Here is a 24666-nt window from a genome sequence, read left to right as displayed (position 1 = left end):
TTAAAAAAAAAAAAAAAAAAACATGAACAGGGATTCTATTATATTCTATGAATCCTTATCAGTCTCCCTCCTCAGGCCCTGTACTAGACGTGTCATTGGGTAAACTCTGTGCCTGAAGTTTTCCTTTAAATGCTGAATATTGTACATTAAAATATCGTTCCTGATAGCACTGATCCTAAAAAGCAAACAAACCATTGATCATTAGAGTAGCCATACTATGTAAAAAGGCTTTCATCAGTTACATTGCAAGATTTTCGGCTAACTTTTGAAATAAAAAAACAAACTGATACAATACACTGCATTACAAGGAGATTGAAGAAGATTACTACCTCTCTTTGCACTTTATGAAGCTTTTCTTTGAAGTGTTTCATTTTTTTTTTAGCTTTGGCTATGTTCTCACGATCAGTGTTTGAGTTTTTGACACTGCAGAATTTCTGCACCTTAGTTTACTTGCATTTTTTTCATTGGGTTTTTGTGTTTTTTGACTGTTTTTATCTAGCTTTTGAAGCTGCATTTTTTGTCTGTCATGCTTTAACCCCTTAAGGACCGAGCAACTTTGTAGGTTAATGACCGGACATCATTTTTTAAATCTGACCGGTGTCACTGTGAGGTAATAACTCTGGAACGCTTCAATGGATCCCACTGATTCTGAGATTTTTTTCCATAACATATTGTACTTCATGTTAGTGGTAAAATTTGTTCGATACGACTTGCGTTTGAGAAAAAAACTGAAATTTGTTGAAAATTTAGAAAATTTTAATTCTTATGCCCTTAAACTAGAGTTATTGTCACACAAAATAGATAACAACATTTCCCATATGTCTACTTTTAAATCAGCACAATTTTTGAAACATATTTTTTTTGCTAGGAAGTTTTAAGGGTTAAAAGTTGATCAGCAATTTCTCATTTTTTCATCAAAATTTAGAAAACCATTTTTTTAGGGACCTCATCACATTTGAAGTTACTTTGAGGGGCCTTTATGACAGAAAATACCCAAAAGTGACACCATTCTAAAAACTGCACCCCTCAAGGTGCTCAAAACCACATTCAAGAAGTTTGTTAACCTTTCAGGTGCTTCACAGAAATTAATGGAATGTGGAAGGGAAAAAATAAACATAACTTTTTTTCACAAAAATTTTACTTTAGAATCAAATTTTTTATTTTCAAAAGGATGACAAACCTCATAATTTATTGTGCAATTTCTCCCTGAGTACGGCGATACCCCATATGTGGAGGAAAACTACTGTTTGGTCGCAGGGCTCGGAAGGGAAGGAGCAGGTCTGACTATTTGAATGCAAAAATGGCTGGAATCTAGAGCAGACGCCATGTCACGTTTCTGGGGGCCTCTGATGTGCCTAAACAGTGGAAACCGCCCCATAAGTGACCCCATTTTTGAAACTACACCCCTCAAGGAATGTATCTAGATGTGTTGTGAGCACCTTGAACCCCCAGGTGCTTCACATAAGTTTATAATGTTGAGCTGTGAAACTAAAAAAATATCAAATTTTTCCCACGGAAATCTTTTTTTTTTTTTTTTAGCCCCAAATTTTAATTTTTAGAAGGGCTAATAGGAGAAAATGGATCTCTCAGTTTTTTTGTATAATTTCTCCTGAGCATACCCTACATAATATTAGCAAATACTTTTCAGGTACAGTGCAAAGCTCAGAAGGGAAGGCGCACCATATTATAGTGCAGATTTTACTGTTATTGTTTGCGGGTGCCATGACCCATTGGAAGAGCCCTTGAGGTTGCAGTACACCCCCTTCCCCAAAAGTAACCCCATTTTACCAACTACACCTCTCAATGAACTCCTCTAGGGGTGCAGTGATCATATTGACACCACAGCTGTGTCACAGAATTTTATACTATTGGGTAGTAAAGAAAAAATTACATTTTTACCACAATTTTTGTTTTAGCCTAAGATTTTACATATTCACATGGGAAAATGGGTAAAAATGGCACCAAAACTTGTCACTTTTGGCACCCCATGTGTGGCTGTACAATACTGCTTAGCCACATGGAGGGACGAAGCGCTATTTGCCTTCTGGAGTGCAGATTTTCCTAGAATAGTTTGCGGACTCCATATACAGAGCCCCTAAGTGCTAGAAGAGCAGAATCTTCCATTTTGGTAATTTTACCCCTGCCAAACATGTGGATGCTAACTGCGGTTTAGGCACACTCAGTCTCAGAAAGGAGGGGGTATTTGGATTTGGGAGCCCAGAATTTGCTGGATTTCTTTTGGGGGGCAAGGAGCCATTTTTCTTTTCCAGAGCCTTTGTACTACCAGTAACTTGGAAGCCCCCTATATTTCCATTAGCAGATGATGGACCTGAGTGGGGACTTGTTTTTTTTTCTCTAATAACCCCCCACGACAGGACACTGGAGGATGTAACCCCACCCTAATAGGGACAGGAAATACGAAGAGGTTTAAATAGCCCCTCCCACATCCTCCCTCCATTGTTATTTCCTTTCCCTATCAGGGATGAAGAGGCCATCCTCGGTGTGCTGGGCCGGCGACAGGCACTGGGGGAAAGCTACTAGCCGGGCAGCGGAGGATCGAGCGGTCTCTACCTCTCCTCCTCAAGGCGCTGCTCCTGTCTCCTCCGGATTCGGGACCCCCTCCTCCAGTCCGCGCTCTCAGGCAATGTCTGCAGGATCTTCTGACCAGAGGCCTCTCTGAGCTCTCCGGTCCATCTCCTCCTCCTCCTCTCCCCCACTGGATGCGCGGGCGATGCCGGCTCCAGGATGTGGACTGCACGCCGTGGCTCCGGAAGTGACGTCGGACGGTGGATGATGTCACTTCCGGCAGTTTGCTTTCCACTGAGGACCGCATCAAAAAGCTATGGGAGAAAAAGAGCGGAATGCTGCCGGTGATCAGAAATCTTCATCTGGACACCGGGGGAGCAGCCCTCTAAACAGAGGGAGGCGCTGGTCCGGTCGCCAATAAAAGGAGCCCTGGACAGGAAGACATCTACAGGTAGGACAAAACCATGTCTGTTGAAGCTTCTCGCTCTGCATCTGTAGAGCCCAGCGCGGTCCGGTCCCAGTAAGTATGGCACTGGTAGTCCATCTCCGAGATGCAGGAAATAGTGATTATAGCTCCCCTCCCCTTCTTCCCTATCTTGTAGGGGGACAAGGAACCTGCATCTGGAGAAAGTTAGACCGTCACACAGATGTCCCATCTGTACAAAAAAAACGATCGTCCTCCCATAGAAAGCCCCTATGCAAGGACTGTACGGAGAAGATTATCAGGCAGGAACAACCTTCCTTAATGGAGGAGATAAAGGTCAGGAGATCAAATCCTCCTTAGCCTCGGTCACTCTCCCTATGCCCTCACCTAGTCGGGGTTCTGCATCTACTCCCTCAGCAGCCAAAAAATGAAAATTAGCCCGCCAGAGGGAGGGGAGGAAGACTCTCAAGAGGAGATATATATCTCGGAAGATCTTCCAGAGGAAGGAGAACTAAGTCCAACCCCTGATAACTCCCAACGAGAGAGATATTACTTTCCATCAGATAGCTTGGAGGAACTCCTCATGGCAGTAAGGAGAACTATGGAGGTCGAGGAAGAAAAAGTGCCCCAAACAGTACAGGATCAGATGTTTGGGGCAGGAAAAAATTCCAGGAAAAAATTAGTGTTCCCTATACACCAGAGTATTAGGGACTTAAAGCCCCGTCACACTAAGCGACGCTACAACGATCCCGACAACGATACGACCTGTCAGGGATCGTTGCTGCGTCGCTATGTGGTCGCTGGTGAGCTGTCAAACAGGCAGGCTCACCAGCGATCAGGTAGCAGCAACATCGTGGAAAGAATCTTTCCACAATGTCCTGCTCCTGGTTAGCAGCCTGCTTCTGAAGCAGGAGCAGGCTGGTAACCATGATAAACAGCAGGGTACTAGGGGCACACGCGCACTTAGTAACCCGCTGTTTATCATGGTTACCACTCTGCTACGGTGAGCTTGAGGTTACCGCTCACGGTAGCAGAGTAGTAACCATGATAAACAGCGGGTTACTAAGTGCGCGTGTGCCCCTAGTAACCCGCTGTTTATCATGGTTGCCAGCCTGATCGCTGGTCCCGCTGGTCACACACAGCGATGTGTGCTGACCAGCGGGAGGGCAAAGACCAGAAAATGGTCCAGGACATTCTGCAGCGATCAGCAACCTCACAGCAGGGGCCTGATCACTGCAAAGTGTCACACATAGCGACATCGCTGGTGAGGTCGCTGTTGCGTCACCAAAACCTTGACTCCGCAGCGATCTCGCTATGTGAGAAGGGGGCTTAAGTCTTTAGAGGAGTGGGAATCTCGAGGAAAGAGATTAAATACCTCTACAGAGTTAAGGGATAGATTTCCTGTAGACAATGAGACGGCAGAATGCTGGTCTGAAGTCTCAAGTGTGGATATCCAAATTGCACGAGTAGCAAAGAAAACCACACTGCCCTTTGAAGATTCCTCTCAATTAAAAGACCCCTTGGAACGCATAATGGAGGGACTACTCAGAAAATCCTGGGAGACCTCGGCAACACTATTAAGCACCAATGCAGTCTCTACGGGCGTAGCTCGATCAATATCTCGTTGGCTAGATCAACTGGAGGAACACCTAGTTTCAGGCACCCCCAGAGAAGACATCTTGGCATGCCTACCGCATCTACAGAACGCTACGGGGTTTTTAGCAGATGCCTCTGCAGAATCCGTGAGAGTGGCGGCAAGAGCATCTGGGCTATCAAACTCTGTAAGAAGGGCCCTATGGTTGAAATCCTGGAACGGTGACGTGGCATCAAAAATGAAGTTGTGTTCCATCCCCTTTAAGGGGAAATACATAGTTACATCGTTTATAAGGCCGAAAAAAGACAAGCGTCCATCGAGTTCAGCCTATTTCTTGTGCACTGCAGGTATTCTGCAGCGTTGATCCAGGGGAAGGCAAGAAAAAAACATGCGGTATAGGCCAATTTACATCATTGAGGAAAAATTCACTTCCCGACTCCAATCTGGCAGTCAGATTAAATCCCTGGATTAATTAACTATCACTAAGCATAAGATGTAATTTTATTGTTCTCAAGAAAGGCGTCCAGGCCTCTCTTGAACTCATTAAGTGAGTTGGACATCACCACTTCCTCTCCCAGAGAGTTCCAGAGTCTCACTGCTCTGACCGTAAAGAATCCCCTTCTATGCTGGTGCAGGAACCTCCTTTCCTCCAGACGCATAGTGTGCCCCCTCGTCTTTGTCACCATCCTTGGTATAAACAGGTCATGGGAGAGATCTCTGTACTGCCCCCTGATGTATTTATACATGTTTATGAGGTCTCCCCTAAGCCTTCTGTGTTCCAACATAAATGGGCCTAATTTTGACAACCTCTCTGGGTATTCTAGTCCCTCCATTCCCTTTATTACCTTAGTCGCCCTCCTTTGTACCCTCTCTAGCTCCAATATGTCTTTCCTGAGCACCGGAGCCCAGAACTGTGCACAATATTCTAAGTGCGGCCTTACCAGCGCTTTATACAGAGGAAGAACAATGTTCTCATCATATGCCCCTATTCCTCTTCTGATGCATGCCATGACTCTATTTCCCTACGCAGCTGCTGCCTGACACTGGGACTTCCAATTTAATTTGCTGTTAACCAAGACGCCCAGGTCCTTCTCCATGTCAGATTTCCCCAATGGTTTCCCATTTAATATGTATGGGTGACTGCTGTTTTCCTTTCCCATGTGCATGACCTTACATTTATCGGCATTGAACCCCATTTGCCATTTTTTGGCCCAACTCCCCAATTTATCTAAATCCTCCTGTAGCTGTGCCCTATCCTCATCTGTATTAACTACTTTACAAAGTTTAGTATCATCTGCAAATATTGCTATTTTACTATGCAACCCTTCCACTAGATCATTAATAAATATATTAAATAATATAGAGCCCAAGACAGACCCTTGAGGCACCCCGCTAGTAACCCTGACACACCCTGAGCTTACTCCATTGATAACCACCCTCTGCTTTCTATCACTCAGGAGTTAGACCGTTATTATCATTAAGATATTCTACAATAGCATCTCTAAGAAATCCTTCAAACAATTTACCCACAACAGACGTTAAGCTTACTGGTCTATAGTTCCCAGGGTCACTTTTAAACCCCTTTTTGAATATTGGTACCACATTTGCTTGGCGCCAGTCAAGTGGGACAGTCCCTGTCCATAAAGAGTGCTTGAATATAAGATACAGCGGTCTGTCTATCACATTACTTAATTCTTTTAGTACCCGGGGGTGTATGCCATCTGGGCCTGGTGACTTGTCTATTTTGATATTATTTAGGCGTTTCTGAACTTCCTCCTGGGTTAGGTGGGTGATATTTAGCGGAGGGTTTACTTTATCACTCTGCATTTCCTCCGATGAATTGTTTTCTTTTGTGAAAACAGTGGAGAAGAAGCTATTGAGTAGGTTTGCTTTACCCTCATCGCCCTCTATGATTTTACCCAGTTTATTTTTCAATGGGCCAACTCCATCAGTTTTAATCCTTTTACTGTTTATATAGTTAAAGAACAGTTTGGGATTCATTTTACTTTCCTTGGCAATTAGTCTCTCTGTCTCCTCTTTTGCTATTCTTATTCTCATGTTCGGGCCAGCCCTAGATGATCTTCTAGAGAAGGCCTCAGACAAGAAGGCCCTCCCGGAACCTAGGAATGTGAGAAAGAGGCCTTTTCGTCCCTCCAAAGAGCAGACCCCTCAATATAGGGGTAAAGGCAAAACAGGACGATGGAGCTACCCAAAAGGTAGAGGAGGCAAAAATCTTTTTCTCTCCCAAAACCAACATCCGAACAGACCATGACGTCAGGACAGTCGGGGGCCGCATCTAGAGTTTTCTACCTCAGTGGAAAGAAATCTGCTCAGACCCATGGGTCCTGAGGGTTGTCGAGTTCGGAGTAAAAATAAATTTCTACTATCCTCCAGAGAGGATAAGGTTAACACCGCTCTCCTCTCAAAGTCGTCAGGCCATCCTGATATCCGGTCTTACAGACCTATTGTCCTCAGGGGTGATATCCCTGGTTCCTACAAGAGAGATAGGCACAGGACATTATTCCAGACTCTTCCTAATAAAAAAAACAAATGTCTCACACAGAGTTATAATCAATCTAAGGCCACTGAATCAGTATATCCACTACCAACGATTCAAGATGGAATCCATCAGGTCGACAGTCCCCCTGATAGGACAGGACCATGTCATGGCCACAATCAACCTCCAGGATGCATATTACCACATCCCCATACATCCACTTCACAGGAGGTTCCTAAGATTCTCAGTGGCTCAGGTGGATCAAATAGTCCACTATCAATTCAATGTTCTCCCATTTGGAATTTCATCAGCCCTGCGAATATTTACAAAAGTCATGGCTTATATCAAGGGTTAGAACATTTCAATAGTACCATACCTCGACGACCTGTTATTAATCGGGCCCTCAGTACCAGTACTCCGAGAACATCTACAGTTGACCACTCAGATCCTATCGTCTCTGGGCTGGTTAGTGAACCAGAAAAAAAATCAGATATGGTTCCCTCCATGACAAAAACATTTCTAGGAGTACTATTGGATTCCCACAGCCAGATGTTATTCCTGCCCAAACAAAAACAGGTCATGATAAAAGCAAAAATCAATGTCCTAAGGAGCAGAAGATTAGTATCATTAAAGATGCCATGTCTGTCCTCGGGTCTGACATCCTGTATTCAGATGGTGGCCTGGGCTCAGGCGCATACCCGAACATTACAGACCCACATCCTTACGAATTGGGACTGATCCCCACGGTCTCTTAACAGGAGAATCCCTATACCACTGCGAGTAAGGACCTCTCTATTCTGGTGGCTGAATGGAAAAAATCTGAACAGAGGAGTACCATGGATCCAGAATCCGCTGGTAACCATAAAGGTGGATGCCAACGAAAAGGGATGGGGAGCCATGGTCTCCCAAGAGCTATTCCAGGGTATATGGACCAAAGAGGTGAGCCAACGCTGATCAAATTTCAGAGAACTAAAAACTGTAGAGGAAGTCCTCAGAGCAGCAGAGCCTCTAGTCCAGAAATCTCACATTCCAATATTTTCAGACAATATCACCACGGTAGCCCACCTTCGTCATCAAGAGGGCACAAGATACGAAAGCTTAAAAGCAATCTCAGCAAGAATATTCTCCTGGGCCGAAGATCTTCTATCCTTGTCGGCTCTTCATATCAAAGGTTCAGTTAATATCCAGGCCGACTTCTTAAGCAGAACAAAGATTCATCCAGGAGAGTGGAGCCTAAACCCAGAAGTCTTCCGGATGTTAGTCGAGAGATGGGGCTATCCAGAGGTAGATCTCTTTGCCGGACACCAGAACGCGAAAGTATCTCAATATTTCTCCCTGGATCCAAACGGCCCTTGTCTGTGCGTGGACGCATTCGCTTACAAATGGGAATTCAAACTAGCGTATGCCTTTCCCCCACTACCTATCCTTTCAAATGCTTTACAGAAGATAAGGACCGAAGGGACCAGAGTAATCCTAGTGGCCCCTCGCTGGCCAAAAAGAAGTTGGTTCGGAACGTTAACCAGTCTGAGTGTGGAGAGCCCTCTAATCCTTCCTCCCATCAAGGATCTCCTTCTCCAGGGACCGATTCACCATCCGGATCCCGAGAGACTACACCTAACTGCCTGGCTTCTGAATTCCTGATATTAAAAACAAGAGGCCTCTCAGAGAAAGTCATCAAAGCTCTCCAGAAGAGCAGGAAACCTGTAACGAACACCATTTACCATAAGATCTGGAAAACCTTCTTAAGGTGGTGTGCACCCACTCGTCCAGACCCTCATAGGGCTGATGTGGCTCAGATTCTAGACTTTTTACAAGAAGGTCTGAACAAAGGTCTCAGACCTAGTACTCTTAAGGTCCAGGTAGCGGCGTTAAGTTCATACTTCGATCAAAGACTAGCGGAACATCAGTGGATGAGAAGATTTATGACAGCAGCCACCCGCATCCACCCTAGAGTAACAGACCTGGTTCCCCCCTGGGACCTTAACATTGTTCTGAAAGGGTTAACCCTTCCACCCTTTGAGCCCTTATCAACCATAAGACTGGACAGGCTGACCTGAAAAACGGCTTTTCTGGTGGCAATAATTACAGCCAGAAGAGTGTGTGAACTACAGGCCCTTTCGGTCAACGAACCCTACCTGAGAATCCTGGAAGATCGTCTAATTTTCCAACTTGACCCTTCATTTCTACCTAAGGTGGTCTCAAATTTCCACAGATCTCAGGAGTTAATCCTTACATCTTTTTGTGACAACCCAAAAGACAAAAAAGAGATGGAATTCCACACTCTGGACGTTCGGAGAATAATACTGCACTATCTTCAGGAAACAGAAGGAAGGAAAGACAAGAACCTATTTGTCCATACACAAGGTCCAAACAGAGGAAAGAAAGCAGCAAAATCCACAATAGCCAACTGGATTAAGAGGGCGATTACGGAGGCTTACCAGATCCAGGTTCTACCTCCAGCAAAGCTCAAGGCCCATTCTACAAGGGTGATATCTGTCTCCAGGGCTCAAAAAGCCAGCGCATCCATCGAACAGATTTGCAGAGCTGCCACATGGTCCTCAATTCATACTTTCTCCAAACACTACAGACTAGACCTAATGTCTGTTGGAGATTTAGCCTTCGGAAGGAAGGTCCTTCAGGCTCTTGTCCCTCCCTAGTATATCTTTGGTATAACTCCTGTGTGCTGTCGTGGGGGGGTTATTAGAGAAAATAGAATTAACTTACCGGTAATTCGGTTTCTAATAACCCACCACGACAGCACGGGTAATTCCCTCCCTCTCGCTTATTGTTTCTACGACCGCTTGATCAGTCAAAATAAAAATTTATTTGAAGCATCTATACTCTTGTGATCCTTTGTAATAATACTGGAGGGAGGATGTGGGAGGGGCTATTTAAACCTCTTTGTATTTCCTGTCCCTATTAGGGTGGGGTTACATCCTCCAGTGTGCTGTCGTGGTGGGTTATTAGAAACCGAATTACCGGTAAGTCTAATTCTATTTTTTTGTGGATTGATTTGAAGCTTTTATTGGGAACATTATACATAACGTTTGGGATCATACTTATCCGGCGCTCTGCGCTGAACACTTATATCGGGGTTTCCATCTAAATCTCCCAGTGACTTGATTCAGATGAAACCCCCGAGGGATCCATTCACTATTATGAAGCAGCAGTTACTCTGGGCTTCGGCTGACGTCTGTTCAGCGGTGTCCTTTTCAGAAGTGCACAAAACTGTGGCTAACTGCACTTTTATGCACACCTAAAAAGACGGACACTGCTGGATCACAGGCCAGACGAGGTCCACTGTGCCTCATTATAGCGAATCTTCCGCTGAGGGTTTTGTCTGAATCACATATTTCAGAAATTTACACTGAAACCCCGGTATAAGCGCTCAGCATGGGATAATTGTGAGCTGAGCCTTACTGTGATCTTTGGGAGGCAGAATGAACAAATCAACAGCAAGTGAAGAATCTGTTTTATTTATTTTTTACGCCGTTGCTCGTGCAGTATAAGTGATTAGACGACTTTACTGTTCAGGTCAGTAAGATTACAGCGATACCAGATTTATATAGTTTTTTTGTTTGGTACAGTGCCTACAAGTAGTATTCAACCCCCTGCAGATTTAGCTGGTTTGATAAGATGCAAATAAGTTAGAGCCTTCAAACTGCAAACGAGAGTAGGTTTTATGAACAGAAGCATAAATCTTACAAACCAAAAAGTTATGTTGCTCAGTTGAATTTTATTAAATTTTAAACATAAAAGTGTGTGTCAATTATTATACAACCCCTATGTTTAATATTTTGTGGAATAACCCTTGTTTGCAATTACAGCTAATAATCGTCTTTTATAAGACCTGATCAGGCCGGCACAGGTCTGTGGAGTTATCTTGGCCCACTCCTCCATGCAGATCTTCTCCAAGTTATCTAGGTTCTTTGGGTGTCTCATGTGGACTTTATTCTTGAGCTCCTTCCACAAGTTTTCAATTGGGTTAAGGTCAGGAGACTGACTAGGCCACTCCAACACCTTGACTTTTTCCCTCTTGAACCAGGCCTTGGTTTTCTTGGCTGTGTGCTTTGGGTCGTTGTCTTGTTGGAAGATGAAATTATGACCCATCTTAAGATCCTTGATGGAAGAGCGGAGGTTCTTGGCCAAAATCTCCAGGTAGGCCGTGCTATCCATCTTCCCATGGATGCGGACCAGATGGCCAGGCCCCTTGGCTGAGAAACAGCCCCACAGCATGATGCTGCCACCACCATGCTTGACTGTAGGGATGGTATTCTTGGGGTCGTATGCAGTGCCATCCAGTCTCCAAACGTCACGTGTGTGGTTGGCACCAAAGATCTCGATCTTGGTCTCATCAGACCATAGAACCTTGAACCAGTCTGTCTCCGAGTCCTCCAAGTGATCATGAGCAAACTGTAGACGAGCCTTGACATGACGCTTTGATAGTAAAGGTACCTTACGGGCTCGTCTGGAACGGAGACCATTGCGGTGGAGTATGTTACTTATGGTATTGACTGAAACCAATGTCCCCACTGCCATGAGATCTTCCCGGAGCTCCTTCCTTGTTGTCCTTGGGTTAGCCTTGACTCTTCGGACAAGCCTGGCCTCGGCACGGGAGGACACTTTCAAAGGCTGTCCAGGCCGTGGAAGGCTAACAGTAGTTCCATAAGCCTTCCACTTACGGATGATGCTCCCAACAGTGGAGACAGGTAAGCCCAACTCCTTGGAAAGGGTTTTGTACCCCTTGCCAGCCTTGTGACCCTCCACGATCTTGTCTCTGATGGCCTTGGAATGCTCCTTTGTCTTTCCCATGTTGACCATGTCTGAGAGCTGTTCACAAGTTTGCGGAGGGTCTTAAATAGTCAGAAAAGGCTGGCAAAAGAGATCTTTAATCCACACATGTGAAGCTCATTATTCTTGGTGCCTGAACTACTTCTTAATACCTTAGGGGGACCAAACAGAATTCTTGTGGTTTGAGGGGTTGAATAATAAATGACACTCTGAATTAACTTTTAACGTTTTAAAAAAAAAAAAAAAAATTTGCTGCAGTGCATTTCCCACTTCCAGGCTGATCTACAGTACAAATGTCACAATGCCAAGTTAATTCCGCATGTGTCAACCAGCTAAATCTGCAGGGGGTTGAATACTACTTGTAGGCACTGTAGCTGTTGCACACTAAAAGACAACTGTTTTTTGCATCCCCATATTTTGAGAGCTATAATTTTTCTATATTTTGGCCAACAGTCATGTGAGGGCTTGTTTTTTGCGGGATGACTTGATGTTTTTATTGGTACCATTTTCGGGCACAACCTTTTTTTTTTTTTCCTTTTTTTTGATCGCTTTCTATTCCAGTTTTTGTGAGGCAGAATGAACACACAGCAGCAATTCAGGATTTTTTTTGTGGGGGGATGGGGGTGTGGTTTTTATTCTGTTTCGTATGTGGTAAAATTGATTAGGCAACTTAATTCTTTGGATCAGTACAATTACAGCGATACCTCATTTATGTAATTTTTTTTTAATCTTTTTGCTCTTTTACACAAACTTTTATAGAATAAAGATCTATTTTTGCATTGCTATATTCAGAAAGCTATAACTTTTTAAATTTTTCCTCTGATGGAGCTTTGTGGCAGCTTGTATTTTTGCGGGACAAGATGACGTTTTCAGCTATACCATTTTTATTTACATTAGTCTTTTTGATTGCGTTTTATTCCACTTTTTTTCCTGCGGTATGATGAAAAAACAGTTTGCTACTTATTTTTTTTTTTTCTTTTTTTACAGCGTTCACTAACAGGGCTGTGGAGTTGGAGTCGTGGAGTCAGAGCCCATTTTGGTGGAATCGGAGTTGGTATAAAATGGACCAACTCTTAAAATATATAATAAATTGGGTACAGTAGTTCAATGCAGTTTGTGGGGAATATTTTTTCCTAAGAATTTGGGAAAGTTATGAAATGTCCTATTCCTGATCTAAGGGTCTAGACTTTTAGCTGAGATGAATCTGTGCTACAGTAAATTTATCACTTAAACATGAGCCATGTATGAGGGAGTCGGTGACCTGGAAATTGAGGAGTCTGAGATGGAGTCTGAGGTTTGGCTTACCGACTCCACAGCCCTGTTAACTAAAGGGGTTAACTAGTGACACTTTTATAGATCTGGTCTTTCCGGACCTGGCAATTTGTCATGACGACCCCAGGTCACCATGGTAACGATCGTACCCCAGCAATAACGTTGCGGGGGCGCCGATCTGAAGGCAGAGGGAGCTCCTTTCCCTTTGCCTGCCTCCTAAATGTTGCAATCGCAGCATATAGGGAGTTAAACAGCCAGGGGAAGTGCAGACACCGCTCCTGGCTGTTGGTCTAGGAGCTCCGCCACTTGCAGCGCCAAGCTCCTGCTGTGAGCGGTCAGTCAGATTGACTGACTGATCACAGCAATCTGGGTGCGGGGGCCAGCATGGGTCCCCGCACCTCTTCCCCTGCCCCCCAGCCGTCACTGACAGCTGTCGGCACTGAGCTATCACTGTGTGACAGTGAAAAGTCATGATGGGCATAGCATGTCATGATGTGTGTTATGTCTGTCATTGGGACATAAAAAGGTTAAATATAGCTGCTTTGTTTTTGAATCTTCCTGGTATTGACATTCTTGGGTGCTGATTACATGCTCTTTTGATTAGTTTATGCTTCGTAAACGTACTAAAAACGCATGTGCGTTGTTTGGGGTTTTTTTACCTGCAGATTTTACGCATCTAATGTAAGTCTATGGGGAAATTTCCCATTGGAAACCCTGCGTACCCGCAAGAGAAATTGACATGTTGCGGATTGGAAAAACGCACCACAATTGAGCTTACTTTGTGTAAAAAATAAGCTCGGGGGCATGAGATTTCTATAAATCCCATTCATTTTGCTGGTACTGTAAAAAGCTGCTTTTTTGCCCAAACCGAAAATAAGCAGCGTCAAAAACACAGTAAAAGCTCATCATGGGCCCACAGCCTAAGAATAAAACAGGTGAACTCCAGTGGAACACTGCCACTTACTGGACACTGTTATTTTGGTACGTGGATATGGATGATGTATACAGCTACAAGTGCTTCTCACTAAATTAGAATATCATCAAAAAGTTTATTTCAGTTTTTCAGTACAAAAAGTGAAACTCCTATATTATATAGTCATTACAGAGTGATCTATTTCAATTGTTTATTTCTGTTAATGTTGATGATTATGGCTTACAGCCAATGAAAACACATGTCATTATCTCAGTAAATTAGAATAATTAAAACACCTGCAAAGGCTTCCGATGCGTTTAAAAAGGTCCCTTAGTCTGTTTCAGTAGGCTCCACAGTCATGGGGAAGACTGCTGACATGACAGATGTCCAGAAGGCAGTCATTGACACACTCCACAAGGAGGGTAAGCCACAAAAGGTCATTGCTAAAGAAGCTGGCTGTTCACAGAGTGCTGTATCCAAGCATATTAATGGAAAGTTGAGTGGAAGGAAAAAGTGTGGTAGAAAAAGGTGCACAAGCAACCGGGATAATCGCACCCGAAGATTCACAAGGAGTGGACTGCTGCTGGAGTTATTGCTTCAGGAGCCACCACACACAGACTTATCCAGGAGATGGGCTACAAGTGTCGCTTTCCTTGTGTCAAACCACTCATGACCAAAAGACAACGCCAGAAGCGTCTTACCTGGGCCAAGGAGAAAAACACCTGGACTGTTGTTCAGTGGTCCAATATATTGTTTTCAGATGATAGTAAATTTTGCATTTCATTTAGAATCAAGGTCCCAGAGTCTGGAGGAAGAGTGGAGACGCCACAATCCAAGCTGCTGGAGGGCTAGTGTGAAGTTTCCACAATCAGTGATGGTTTGGAGAGTCATGTCATCTGCTGGTGTAGGTCCACTGTGTTTTATCAAGACCAAAGTCAGTGCATTCGTCTACCAGGAAATTTTAGAGCACTTCATGCTTCCCTCTGTCGACAAGCTTTTTGGAGATGGAAATTTCATTCTCTAGCAGGACTTGGCACCTGTCCACACTGCCAAAAGTACCAATACCTGGTTTAAAAACAACTGCATCAATGTGCTTGATTGACCAGCAAACTCGCCTGACCTTAACCCCATAGAGAATCTATGGGGTATTGTCAAGAGGAAGATGAGAGACACCAGACCCAACAATGCAGACGAGCTGAAGGCTGCTATCAAAGCAACCTGGGCTTCCATAACACCTCAGCAGTGCCACAGGCTGATCGCCTCCATGCCACGCCGCATTGATGCAGTAATTGCTGCATAAGGAGCCCGACCAAGTATTGAGGGCATTTACTGAACATACATTTCAGTAGGTCAATATTTCAGATTTTAAAAACATTTTTCATGCTGTTATAAATTATTCTAATTTACTGAGATAATGACTTTTGTGTTTTCATTGGCTGTAAGCCATAATCATCAACATTAACAGAAATAACCACTTGAAATAGATCACTCTGTTTGTAATGACTCTATATAATGAGTTTCACTTTTTGTATTGAAGAACTGAAATAAATTAACTTTTTGATGATATTCTAATTTAGTGAGAAGCTCCTGTATTTTTATTAAAGTGCCCCACTAAATAAATCTCATACAAGACAACACCTTTCAAAATTTGTAATCCATTAACAAGCTGTTTTTTTTTTTTGTCTATATTTCTATCTAGATCCATACATCAATGACAGACCTGTGCTCTGTTCTGGCTCATTAGGAGTGTTCGCAATCATGGAACTCTCCTATATGACGCTCAAATGCCCCAATAGTGACTTTTAAAGGGATTTCATGACTACAACCCTCTCATATATTTTAAAGAAGTTGTCCAGTAGTTTTTTCAAGCGCCCCAATGTATTTCACATGTGCCCATAAGTGTTTTTGTAATTACTTTTCGTTGTATGTATTGTCTGTGAGCGGCGCTATCACTGGCCGCTCACAGGCATTACGTGACCCCCGGCTGCAGCCGGCTTTTTCTTCCGCTGATGTCATGTCAAGTGAGGCGTCACATCAGTGACGCTGTCCCCGCGGTGGATGCTGGGCTGTGGGTGGGGTTTCACTGCGCGTCACACCCTCCATTCACCGCGCTTTTTCACAGTGAATGAGGAGAGGGAAATTGCGTGGTGGATGCCGAGTGTGACACGCGGGGTAACCCTGCCCACAGCCCATCACTCAGGCTAAAGATGGGAAATGACAGGGCAAGTGGATTTTGCTTTTTTATATTACCAGTACAGACCAGATCTGTGACTGGAGACCAGCATAAACTGCTAATGGCTAGAACTTAGGTTTTAATCTAGTCTGTCTACCAAAATTCAGATTGAATTTAGTTAATTACTGATTATTGGGCAGAGGGTAAAAAAAGAGGATTGGATGTGTTAAAGCTATTCTTCCATATCCTTTTTTTTTTTTTTGTCAAGCATTCAACTCTAGAAATAACAAAAGCCATAATGCTAGAACCGTTATGGAGAGTGATACCAATATTGGGAATTAGTATAAGGCTATGTTCATATGCGGCTTTTTCCCTGCAAAGCGAAGTGAGTGGGGTTTCTGAATTCTCATGCACAAATTGCTCATTTCTTCCTTGCCGATTTTGAAGCAGTTTCAAATCTGAAGCATGTCAATTCTTTGAGCATTTTTGCAAAGTATGAATGAATGATTAAAAAAAAGCAATATGGTGCCTATTTGACGCAGCGTTTTTCCTGCCAACGCATCAGATTTTTCTGCTGCAAATACTGAATGTGTGCACTTACCCTAAAGGATAAGTGTCAATTTAGGTTTTTATCTGTCTAAATCATACGTGTCAAACTCTGGCCTGCAGGGTAAATATTTTTGGCCCTCGATACGAAAACCACTACCCCTATATTGGGCCATTATTCTGCATTGAGGACCTTGTGGGACCCATTATACTGTATTGAAACCTATGTGGGGCCCGTTATTCTGTATGGAAGACTGTGTGGGACCCATTATCTTGTGTACTGGTTGACCCGCGACTTTGTCAAAGTTTTTCATTTTGGCCCTCTGTGTGTTTGCGTTTGACATCCCTGATCTAATTCAATAGAACACCTGGCGACCAGAAACTTTGTAATATGTTATCAGAAATGCATGCTATTTTTTTTTCTCCTCCAGGACTGGTCTTTTATTTTGTACACTCTGTATTCAGTGTAGACTGATTTCTCCAGCCCAGAGATAGGAGATGGCAGTTTCTATTCATCAGTCTGTAGAGGAGGAGCTAGAGGCAGGACAGAAATTCTGCTGCAAGTTCTCCTAAATCAACAATTACTCCTAACTTATTTTTTTTTAAAGTGTAAATGGTCCAATATATGCCAAGTGACCACGCTTATGGCATGCTCAGGGTGACCAGTATTGCCAGCTTGGTGAATGAAGCATTAGTATGTATAGGTTGGTCCTGCAGACTTAGAAATATGACAGCCAGACAGAATGTGCAGCACTTGCTGTGTGGCTCCTATTCTTTCTGGCATCAACATAACCACAAGGCTCCAGCTCTACACATTCACGTCTTAGACAGTAAGTGGTGCTCTGTGAAGATCTCGGACGTTTCTGCACAGTGTGCATCATGGACCTTGAAAGGGCTATAAAGGGATGAAAATCTGCAGCTGAAGGCTTTTGAAAATTAACAATGCGAGTTCTCTCTCATTTTTTTTTTTATTATTCAGCCTTTAGAAATTACAAGTGAGGCTGTGGTGGTAGATTTCAATGCAAAAGCCATTTTGTTGCAGTGAATACAGATGATATACAATGGAACCCTAAAATGTCATGGTCTCCTGTGATTTGTGTCATAGCAATGTTTTCCTCTCTTTACTCATATTAAATGGCTCTTGATATTTTCCTCTGTTACAGACAGAAGACGGGAAAGCGTCTGTACGGGACAGATTCAATGCCAGGCAGTTTATGTCATGGCTACATGATGTGGATGATAAATTTGATAAATTAAAGGTAGGTTGCAATCTGCTTTCATTCTGCTTCTCGGCTGCATATTTTTTTCTTAATTTATCTTAAAATAAAGGTATTGATTAGTTTTTATCTTTGCCAGGCGTGTTGGGGACCTGATTTTGTGCCACTTTCTAATATAGAAGTATTGGGTACATTCCCACCATCCGGAGCTGCCTGTTCCCCGACACTACAGAGCAGCCGCGCAGCTTTCGCCCTCATATGCAAATGAGCGGCCGCAATTTTTTTTTTCCACATGCGGACTTTCCTTATAGAGGTTAGTCTATGGGGAAAGTTCACATGCAGTCTATGGGGAAAGTTCACATGCGGACCCGCAAAAGAAATTGCCATGCTGTGGGTCTGAAAGATGCGCCGCATGGCAGTTTCTGTGGGTGAACTGCAGGTGCACTGGGATGCATAGTGGACATGGGATTTCTAGAAATCCCATCCACTATACTGTAGCATCTGGACCCTGCGGGTTTGACGCTGCATAAACACGCAGCTTCAAACCCGCAGCTGCTCCTCACCATGGGCACATACCCTAACAGCCTCTCCTCCTGCACTTGCTATTCCAGCTTTCCTCACAGACTGCAGTGTGCTCCTGCTCTAAAATGGCTGCTGATAAAAGGAACACGTGACTAGATCTCAGCCTCCTCCAATTGAAAAATAGCTTCCCAATGTTAATGCTTTTATATGGGGGGGCTGACACAGACGCATGTGACTAGACCTGTCCATTTTTAGAACAAGCGCTCTGTGCCGTCTTTGTGGAAGGCTGCTCTAACAGTGAAGAAGAATCAAATATCTAATCATGAATTTCTGGTATTTACTCTCAAAACATTTGTTAAAGTGATTTTACCCTTTAACCACTTTACTTTTTGTTTTTAACCCTTTGTTTAGTGCTGCATTTTAGGTGAATTATTTTTTTGACTTAAAGAGGTTGTGCCAAGTTTGAAAGTTATTACCTATCCATGGTATATGGTTTACTTCCCAATTTCTGGTGGATAACTTCTATACTTGGAGTAACCCATTTAATAAGGAGTTGAGCATGGTTACAAAATAAGAGTTTTATTCAGTGGTGTAACTTGGAGATTTTACATTGGGGCCTACAACCTTCAACAGGCACAAGCTGCTGAGCTCACTGGTTGGCTGCAGCGCTGTCAACATGACTTCAGCACTGCAGACAAACATGGACCTGTTATTTTTGAAACTTGGGACATAAGTAATGTTTATTTTATAAGGTTTATCCTTGGCTTTTTTTTCCCTCTATGGAGCCAAGCACTGATCATCAGGTAGTCTCGAACAACCTACCTTTTTTGCCATGTGTTGTTCTTTCCTGGCTCAGAGCGGTCACGGACTGCTCCTGGCAACAATTCTCCTAATTTCTATGACGTTAACAGAACAGTTCCTTCTCTTCCACTCTGCTCCGTCGGCATGTGTCAATGCTGGTGTCATGTTGATTGACAGCAGGCTTCACACTGCCTAAGTGTGTGGAATTGGGCAGCGGTAAGCAAGCTGTCAGTCTACATTACATCGGCAATGACGCGCCATCGATAAAGCAGAAGAGAAGGACCGCGTGATCGCTCTGAAACCGGAGAGATTATCGCACGACAGAAAAGGCAGGTAGTTAACTACCTGCTAATAAGTGCATAGCCCCATAGAGGAGAAAAAAGGCCTGAATAAACCCTTTCATTACTGAAGTTGAAATACAAAATATATTGAAGTTGCTTAATTAAAAAAGCTGTGGCTTACGTATTCACCCACATGGCTTTTTACCTATTTTGTTACAATACAACTTGTGTTTAAATCTTTTTGTAATCCAATTTGTGTGTGATGCATCAGCACTAAATAGTCTAAGTTGGTGAAGTGAAAAAAATATAGGCATAAATTAGTTTTATGGGATCAAATAACTAAACATTGTCATGTGCGTATGTATTCACCTCTTTTGCTATGAAGCCAATAAAAATTTCTGGTGCAGGCAGTTACCTTCATAAGTCACATGCTTAGTGAAAGGAAGTCCACCTGCATGCAATCTAAGTGTCACATGATCTGTCAGTATATACACACCTTCTCTGAAAGGCCACAGAGGCTGCAACACTATTAAGCAAGAGGCACCAATAACCAAACCACACCATGAAAACCAAGGAGATCTCCCAACAAATCTGGAGTATCTACCCATATCACCACTATGAGCCATAAACTCCATAGATGTGGCCTTTATGGAAGAGTGAGCATAAAAAAGCCTTACTTACACAACTTGTAAGGCTTGTTTTTGATTTTGCCAAAAGACATGTGGGAGACTCCCCAAATGTATGGAGGAAGGTGCTGTGGTCAGATGAGGCTGAAGTGAACTTTTTGGCCACCAAGGTAAATGCTATGTCTGGCGCCAAACCAACACAGCTCATCACCCCAAGAACACCATCCCCACAGTGAAACATGGTGGTGACAGCAACATGGTTTGAGTTGAGGGGAAGACGGATGGTGCAAAATACAGGGATATTCTTGAGCAAAACCTGTTTCTGTCAGTGATTTGAGACTAAGGCTGAGGTTCACCTTCCAACAAGACAATGACCCAAAGCATACTGCTACAACAACACTCGAGTGCTTTAAGGGGAAACGTGTAAATGTTTCGGAGTGGTGTAGTCAAAGACCAGACCTTAATCCAATTGAGAATCTGTGGTCAGATTTGAAGATTGCTGTTCACCAGAGGAAACCATCAAACTTGAAGAAACTGGAGCAGTTTTGCCTTGAGGAATGGGCAAAAATCCCAATGGAAAGATGTGGAAAACTTTAGACTTATCCAAAGCGACTTGCAGCTGTAATTGCTGCAAAAGGAGGCTCTACAAAGTACTGACTTTAGGGGGGGTGAATAGTTATTCACACTGAAGTTTTCAGTTATTTTATCCTATTTGTTTGCTTCACAATAAAACGAAAACCAAATGTTCAGTTGTGGGCATGTTCTTTACATGACCTGATGCAAACCCTCAAAAAACAGTGAAATTCCAGGTTGTGAGGTAGAAAAACACGAAAAAATGGCAAGGGAGGTGAATACTTTCACAAGCCACTGTGTGTTTGTGTGTGTGTATGTGTATATAGATATATAGATAGATGGATATATTTGATGGGAAGTGAGTGAGATGTGGCCGCAGTTGATTATAGTACAGTAGATTGAGATTTTTGTTTATTTAGAAATACCTCAATATCAATTTATGCATCTACAATTCTTCTCAAATTAAAAAAAATGTCTTAACGCCACTTCACTCTTTTCCGCCTGCAGACATGTTTACTCATGAGACAGCAGCACGAAGCGGCAGCACTCAATGCCGTTCAGAGGTTAGAGTGGCAGCTGAAGCTACAAGAACTGGATCCGGCCACATACAAATCAGTCAGCATTTATGAGATTCAGGAATTCTACGTTCCACTTGTGGAGGTCAACGATGACTTTGAACTGACGCCTATATGAAATCCTACTCTGCAGCTTCTTCCATAGACTGCATTTCTGTATGCTTCGCTGCAGACGGTCAGTTTGGTGATTATGGGAGGGCACAGCCTCTGTGAGGAAAACCTGCACTCTTTCTTAAGCGGAAATGTCGAAGAACTTACATGCGCACACAGCCTCCGGGTCTTTCAGGAACTTGTGGATTAGGATTTGCTTCTAGAAATTATTTTATATAAATATATTTAATCATAGAAAAAAATTGCATTTTACTACAGTAATTTCACTGTCCGCAGCAAAATGGAAGCCTATAGCTGGCAGATGAGGACGCTGCTTCAGGATAGTAGCAAGAAGCCTGAGGTGACATCCACTTGGACGATCATCCATGTTTGTTTTTGCTACTATTGGTACCTGTGTTTTGCACACCAATGCATTACAATTCACTGGATAGCTTTTCCAATGAGTGCCATAGGGATCTAGCTAAACGTGCAATGCAGGAACGTGCCCGACAACAGCAAGGGTTAACGTTCCATCCTATAAAGAAGTGTAATGCAGCGGAAACATGAAAAGCTCTGAATCGATCACGTCTTAGGAAGATAATGTGTGAAATTCATACAAATGTAATTTTGTCTTATTTTAAATAACTTATTTTATATGTGTACATATTTCTGTGCATTTTGTATATAGTATTGTAATTAACAATCCCGAGCTGTACAAAGATAGATATTTTATGTGGAAGCCTACGTCTGATGTTTTAATGGACCAAAGTTGTTGTCTTTTAGGTTCTGTTTTTCTCGTAACGTGTTGTGCTTGTATGTGTTTCAGTAAGGCATGTTCATAGCCTTGGAAAGGTTTATGGATAAAGGTATTGCATGCACCACTCAGTTCAGCACTTGTACCACATCACATCCAATACCGTTTAATACAAGTCACGCTAGCCTGCTGCCGAAAACCGCTATCATACGCAGATTATTTTTTTGTTCAAATCTAAAAACCAACAAAAGAATGAATCCTTGTTTAGACTTCGGACTCAAGTGAGCCTATTTTTTAAGAAAAAAAGAACTTTGAATGAAAGCTCTAAAATTGTAAATGTTCTATTTTAATATTTACAAAAATTTGTATATACCTATGTAAATATTGTTTAATAAATTTTATTGGTCCTGTTCAGAAAGCAAATGGACAATCTGTGTACATTTATTTCACGACAAATTAAAATAAATAAATCCGCAATTGAATGGAAGTTGCATATACTTTACAGCCCCACTGAACGGTAGGACATTGATGGTCTATAGGGAACATGTTAAATTAAAGAGGTTATCCCATTATTCCTGGCAAGGGTCTTGCTCTACCTTCAAATTGCTCTCCTATTTCTTTTTGGTATTTCTGGTGGCTAAAATCCATATTGCACTTGGTGTTTTCATGAATCTTCCCCATTACATTGAGGCATATATGTAGTTTCTGCTTTATGCGGGGAAAAAAACAATTACCAGGCTGCATCCTGCTCCTCTGCTTAGCTGTATACACCCTGCCCACCATTAGCTTCTCTCTTTTCCCAGATGGGTCTGCGCATGCACTTCAAAGAGATCTCATTCAAGAATTAGGCGGTGTGCCCACGATGCGTTTTTGGTGCGTATTTGCAGCTCGTAAACGCTCCAGAATCGCATTGCATACCTTATCCCTTTACTTCCTATGACATTCTGCAAGTTCTGTGCACATGGTCCGTATTTTTTCTGCGCAGATTTTACTCGCAGAAAAAATACGGACATGACCAATTCTTGTGCGTTTCTGCATGCGTATTTGCCTATACAATGCATTGGAAAAACGCATGGCAAATACGCATGCAAATCCGCGTAAAAAAACGCATGTTTTTTTCTGCCAAAGAGATGCAGAAATGCTTCATTTCTGCATCGTGGGCACTAAGCCTTAATGGGAAGAAACGTTCTGTCCAAAGGACAATGCTTTGCATGCACTGAACCGCTTGACCTGTCTATAGGATGTCAGCAGAGGACTGAACTGAAAGTGCTTGTGGGGGTCATGTGACCACCGAGCACTGTTTCGGGGTGGCCACAATAATGCATCATAATTACAAAGATGCTTGGCTGTCTTATTGGGACACAATGGGGTTTGTAAAAAAAAAAAAAAAAAATTGAAACTGTACAACCCCTTTAAATGGATTGTACAGCAATGATTAGAAAAACTTTGTAATGACTCTATATAATATATGAATTTCACTGTTTGTATTGAAGAACCAAAATAAATTAACTGTTTGATATTCTAATTTAGTGAGAAGCACTTGTAAGTTCCCTGAGGGGTGTAGTTTCCAAAATGGTGTCACTTGTGGGAGTTTCCACTGTTTAGGCACATCAGGGGCTCTCCAAAGGTGACATGGCAGCCGCTAATTATTCCAGCAAATTTTACATTCAAAAAGTCAAATGGCGCTCCTTCCCTTTCTGAGCTCTTCCGTGCGCCCAAACAGTGGTTTTCTCCCCACATATGGGGTATCTGCGTGCTCAGATGAAATTGCACAACAAATTTCAGGGTCCATTTTTTCCTGTTACCGTTGCGAAAATTATTTGGGTCTAAAGTAAAATTTTTGTGAAGAAAAGTTAAATGTTCGTTGTTTTTTTTCCACATTCCAAAAATTCCTGTGGAGCACCTGAAGGGTTAATAAACTTCTTGAATGTAGTTTTGAGCTCCTTGAGGGGTGCAGTTTTTAGAATGGTGTCACGTTTGCATATTTTCTGTCATATACACCCCTCAAAGTGACTTCAAGTGTGATGTGGTCCCTAAAAAAATGGTTTTGTAAATTTTGTTTGAAAAATGAGAAATCGCTGGTCAACTTTTAACCCTTAGAACTTCCTAACCAAAAAAAAAAGTTTAAAAAATTGTGCTGATGTAAAGTAGACATGTGGGGAATGTTATTTATTAACTATTTTGTGACCTCTCTCTGATTTAAGGGCTTAATTCAAAGTTTGAAAATTGCTAAATTTTACTAATTTTTCACTACATTTCCAGTTGTTTTTTTCTCAAACGCAAGTTATATCGAAGAGATTTTACCACTGTCATGAAGTACAATATGTCATGAACAAAACAATCGTACAATCAGTGGGATCTGTTGAAGCGTTTTCACCTCGGAAAGTGACAGGGGTCAGAATTGTAAAATTTGGCCTGGTTGTGAAGGTGCAAACAGAAGGGGTTAATCAGCCTTAAAAATAAGTCAAATTAGACAAAATAAAAAATATCT

At 42.6% G+C, this 24666-nt stretch overlaps 1 protein-coding gene across 3 annotated transcripts in view; it reads left to right on the top strand.

Annotated features, from left to right (window-relative positions):
• The window catches only part of ANKRD12 (ankyrin repeat domain 12), a 130827-nt gene extending 108235 nt beyond the window's left edge, over positions 1–22592 (top strand). For all 3 annotated transcript variants that reach the window (XM_073679043.1, XM_073679044.1, XM_073679042.1), the window contains exons 13-14: positions 17900–17995; positions 21264–22592. In XM_073679043.1, the coding sequence (XP_073535144.1) occupies positions 17900–17995; positions 21264–21449 (282 nt within the window). In that variant the 3' untranslated portion in view covers positions 21450–22592. The remainder of the gene's footprint in view (positions 1–17899; positions 17996–21263) is intronic.
• Positions 22593–24666: the final 2074 nt, after the last annotated feature.

Source organism: Phyllobates terribilis, unplaced genomic scaffold (genome assembly GCF_046119375.1).
Source record: "Phyllobates terribilis strain yellow unplaced genomic scaffold, ASM4611937v1 Scaffold_4__5_contigs__length_816908805, whole genome shotgun sequence".
In the NCBI taxonomy this organism is placed as follows: domain Eukaryota; kingdom Metazoa; phylum Chordata; class Amphibia; order Anura; family Dendrobatidae; genus Phyllobates; species Phyllobates terribilis.
This window is presented reverse-complemented; position numbering and strand designations above follow the sequence as displayed.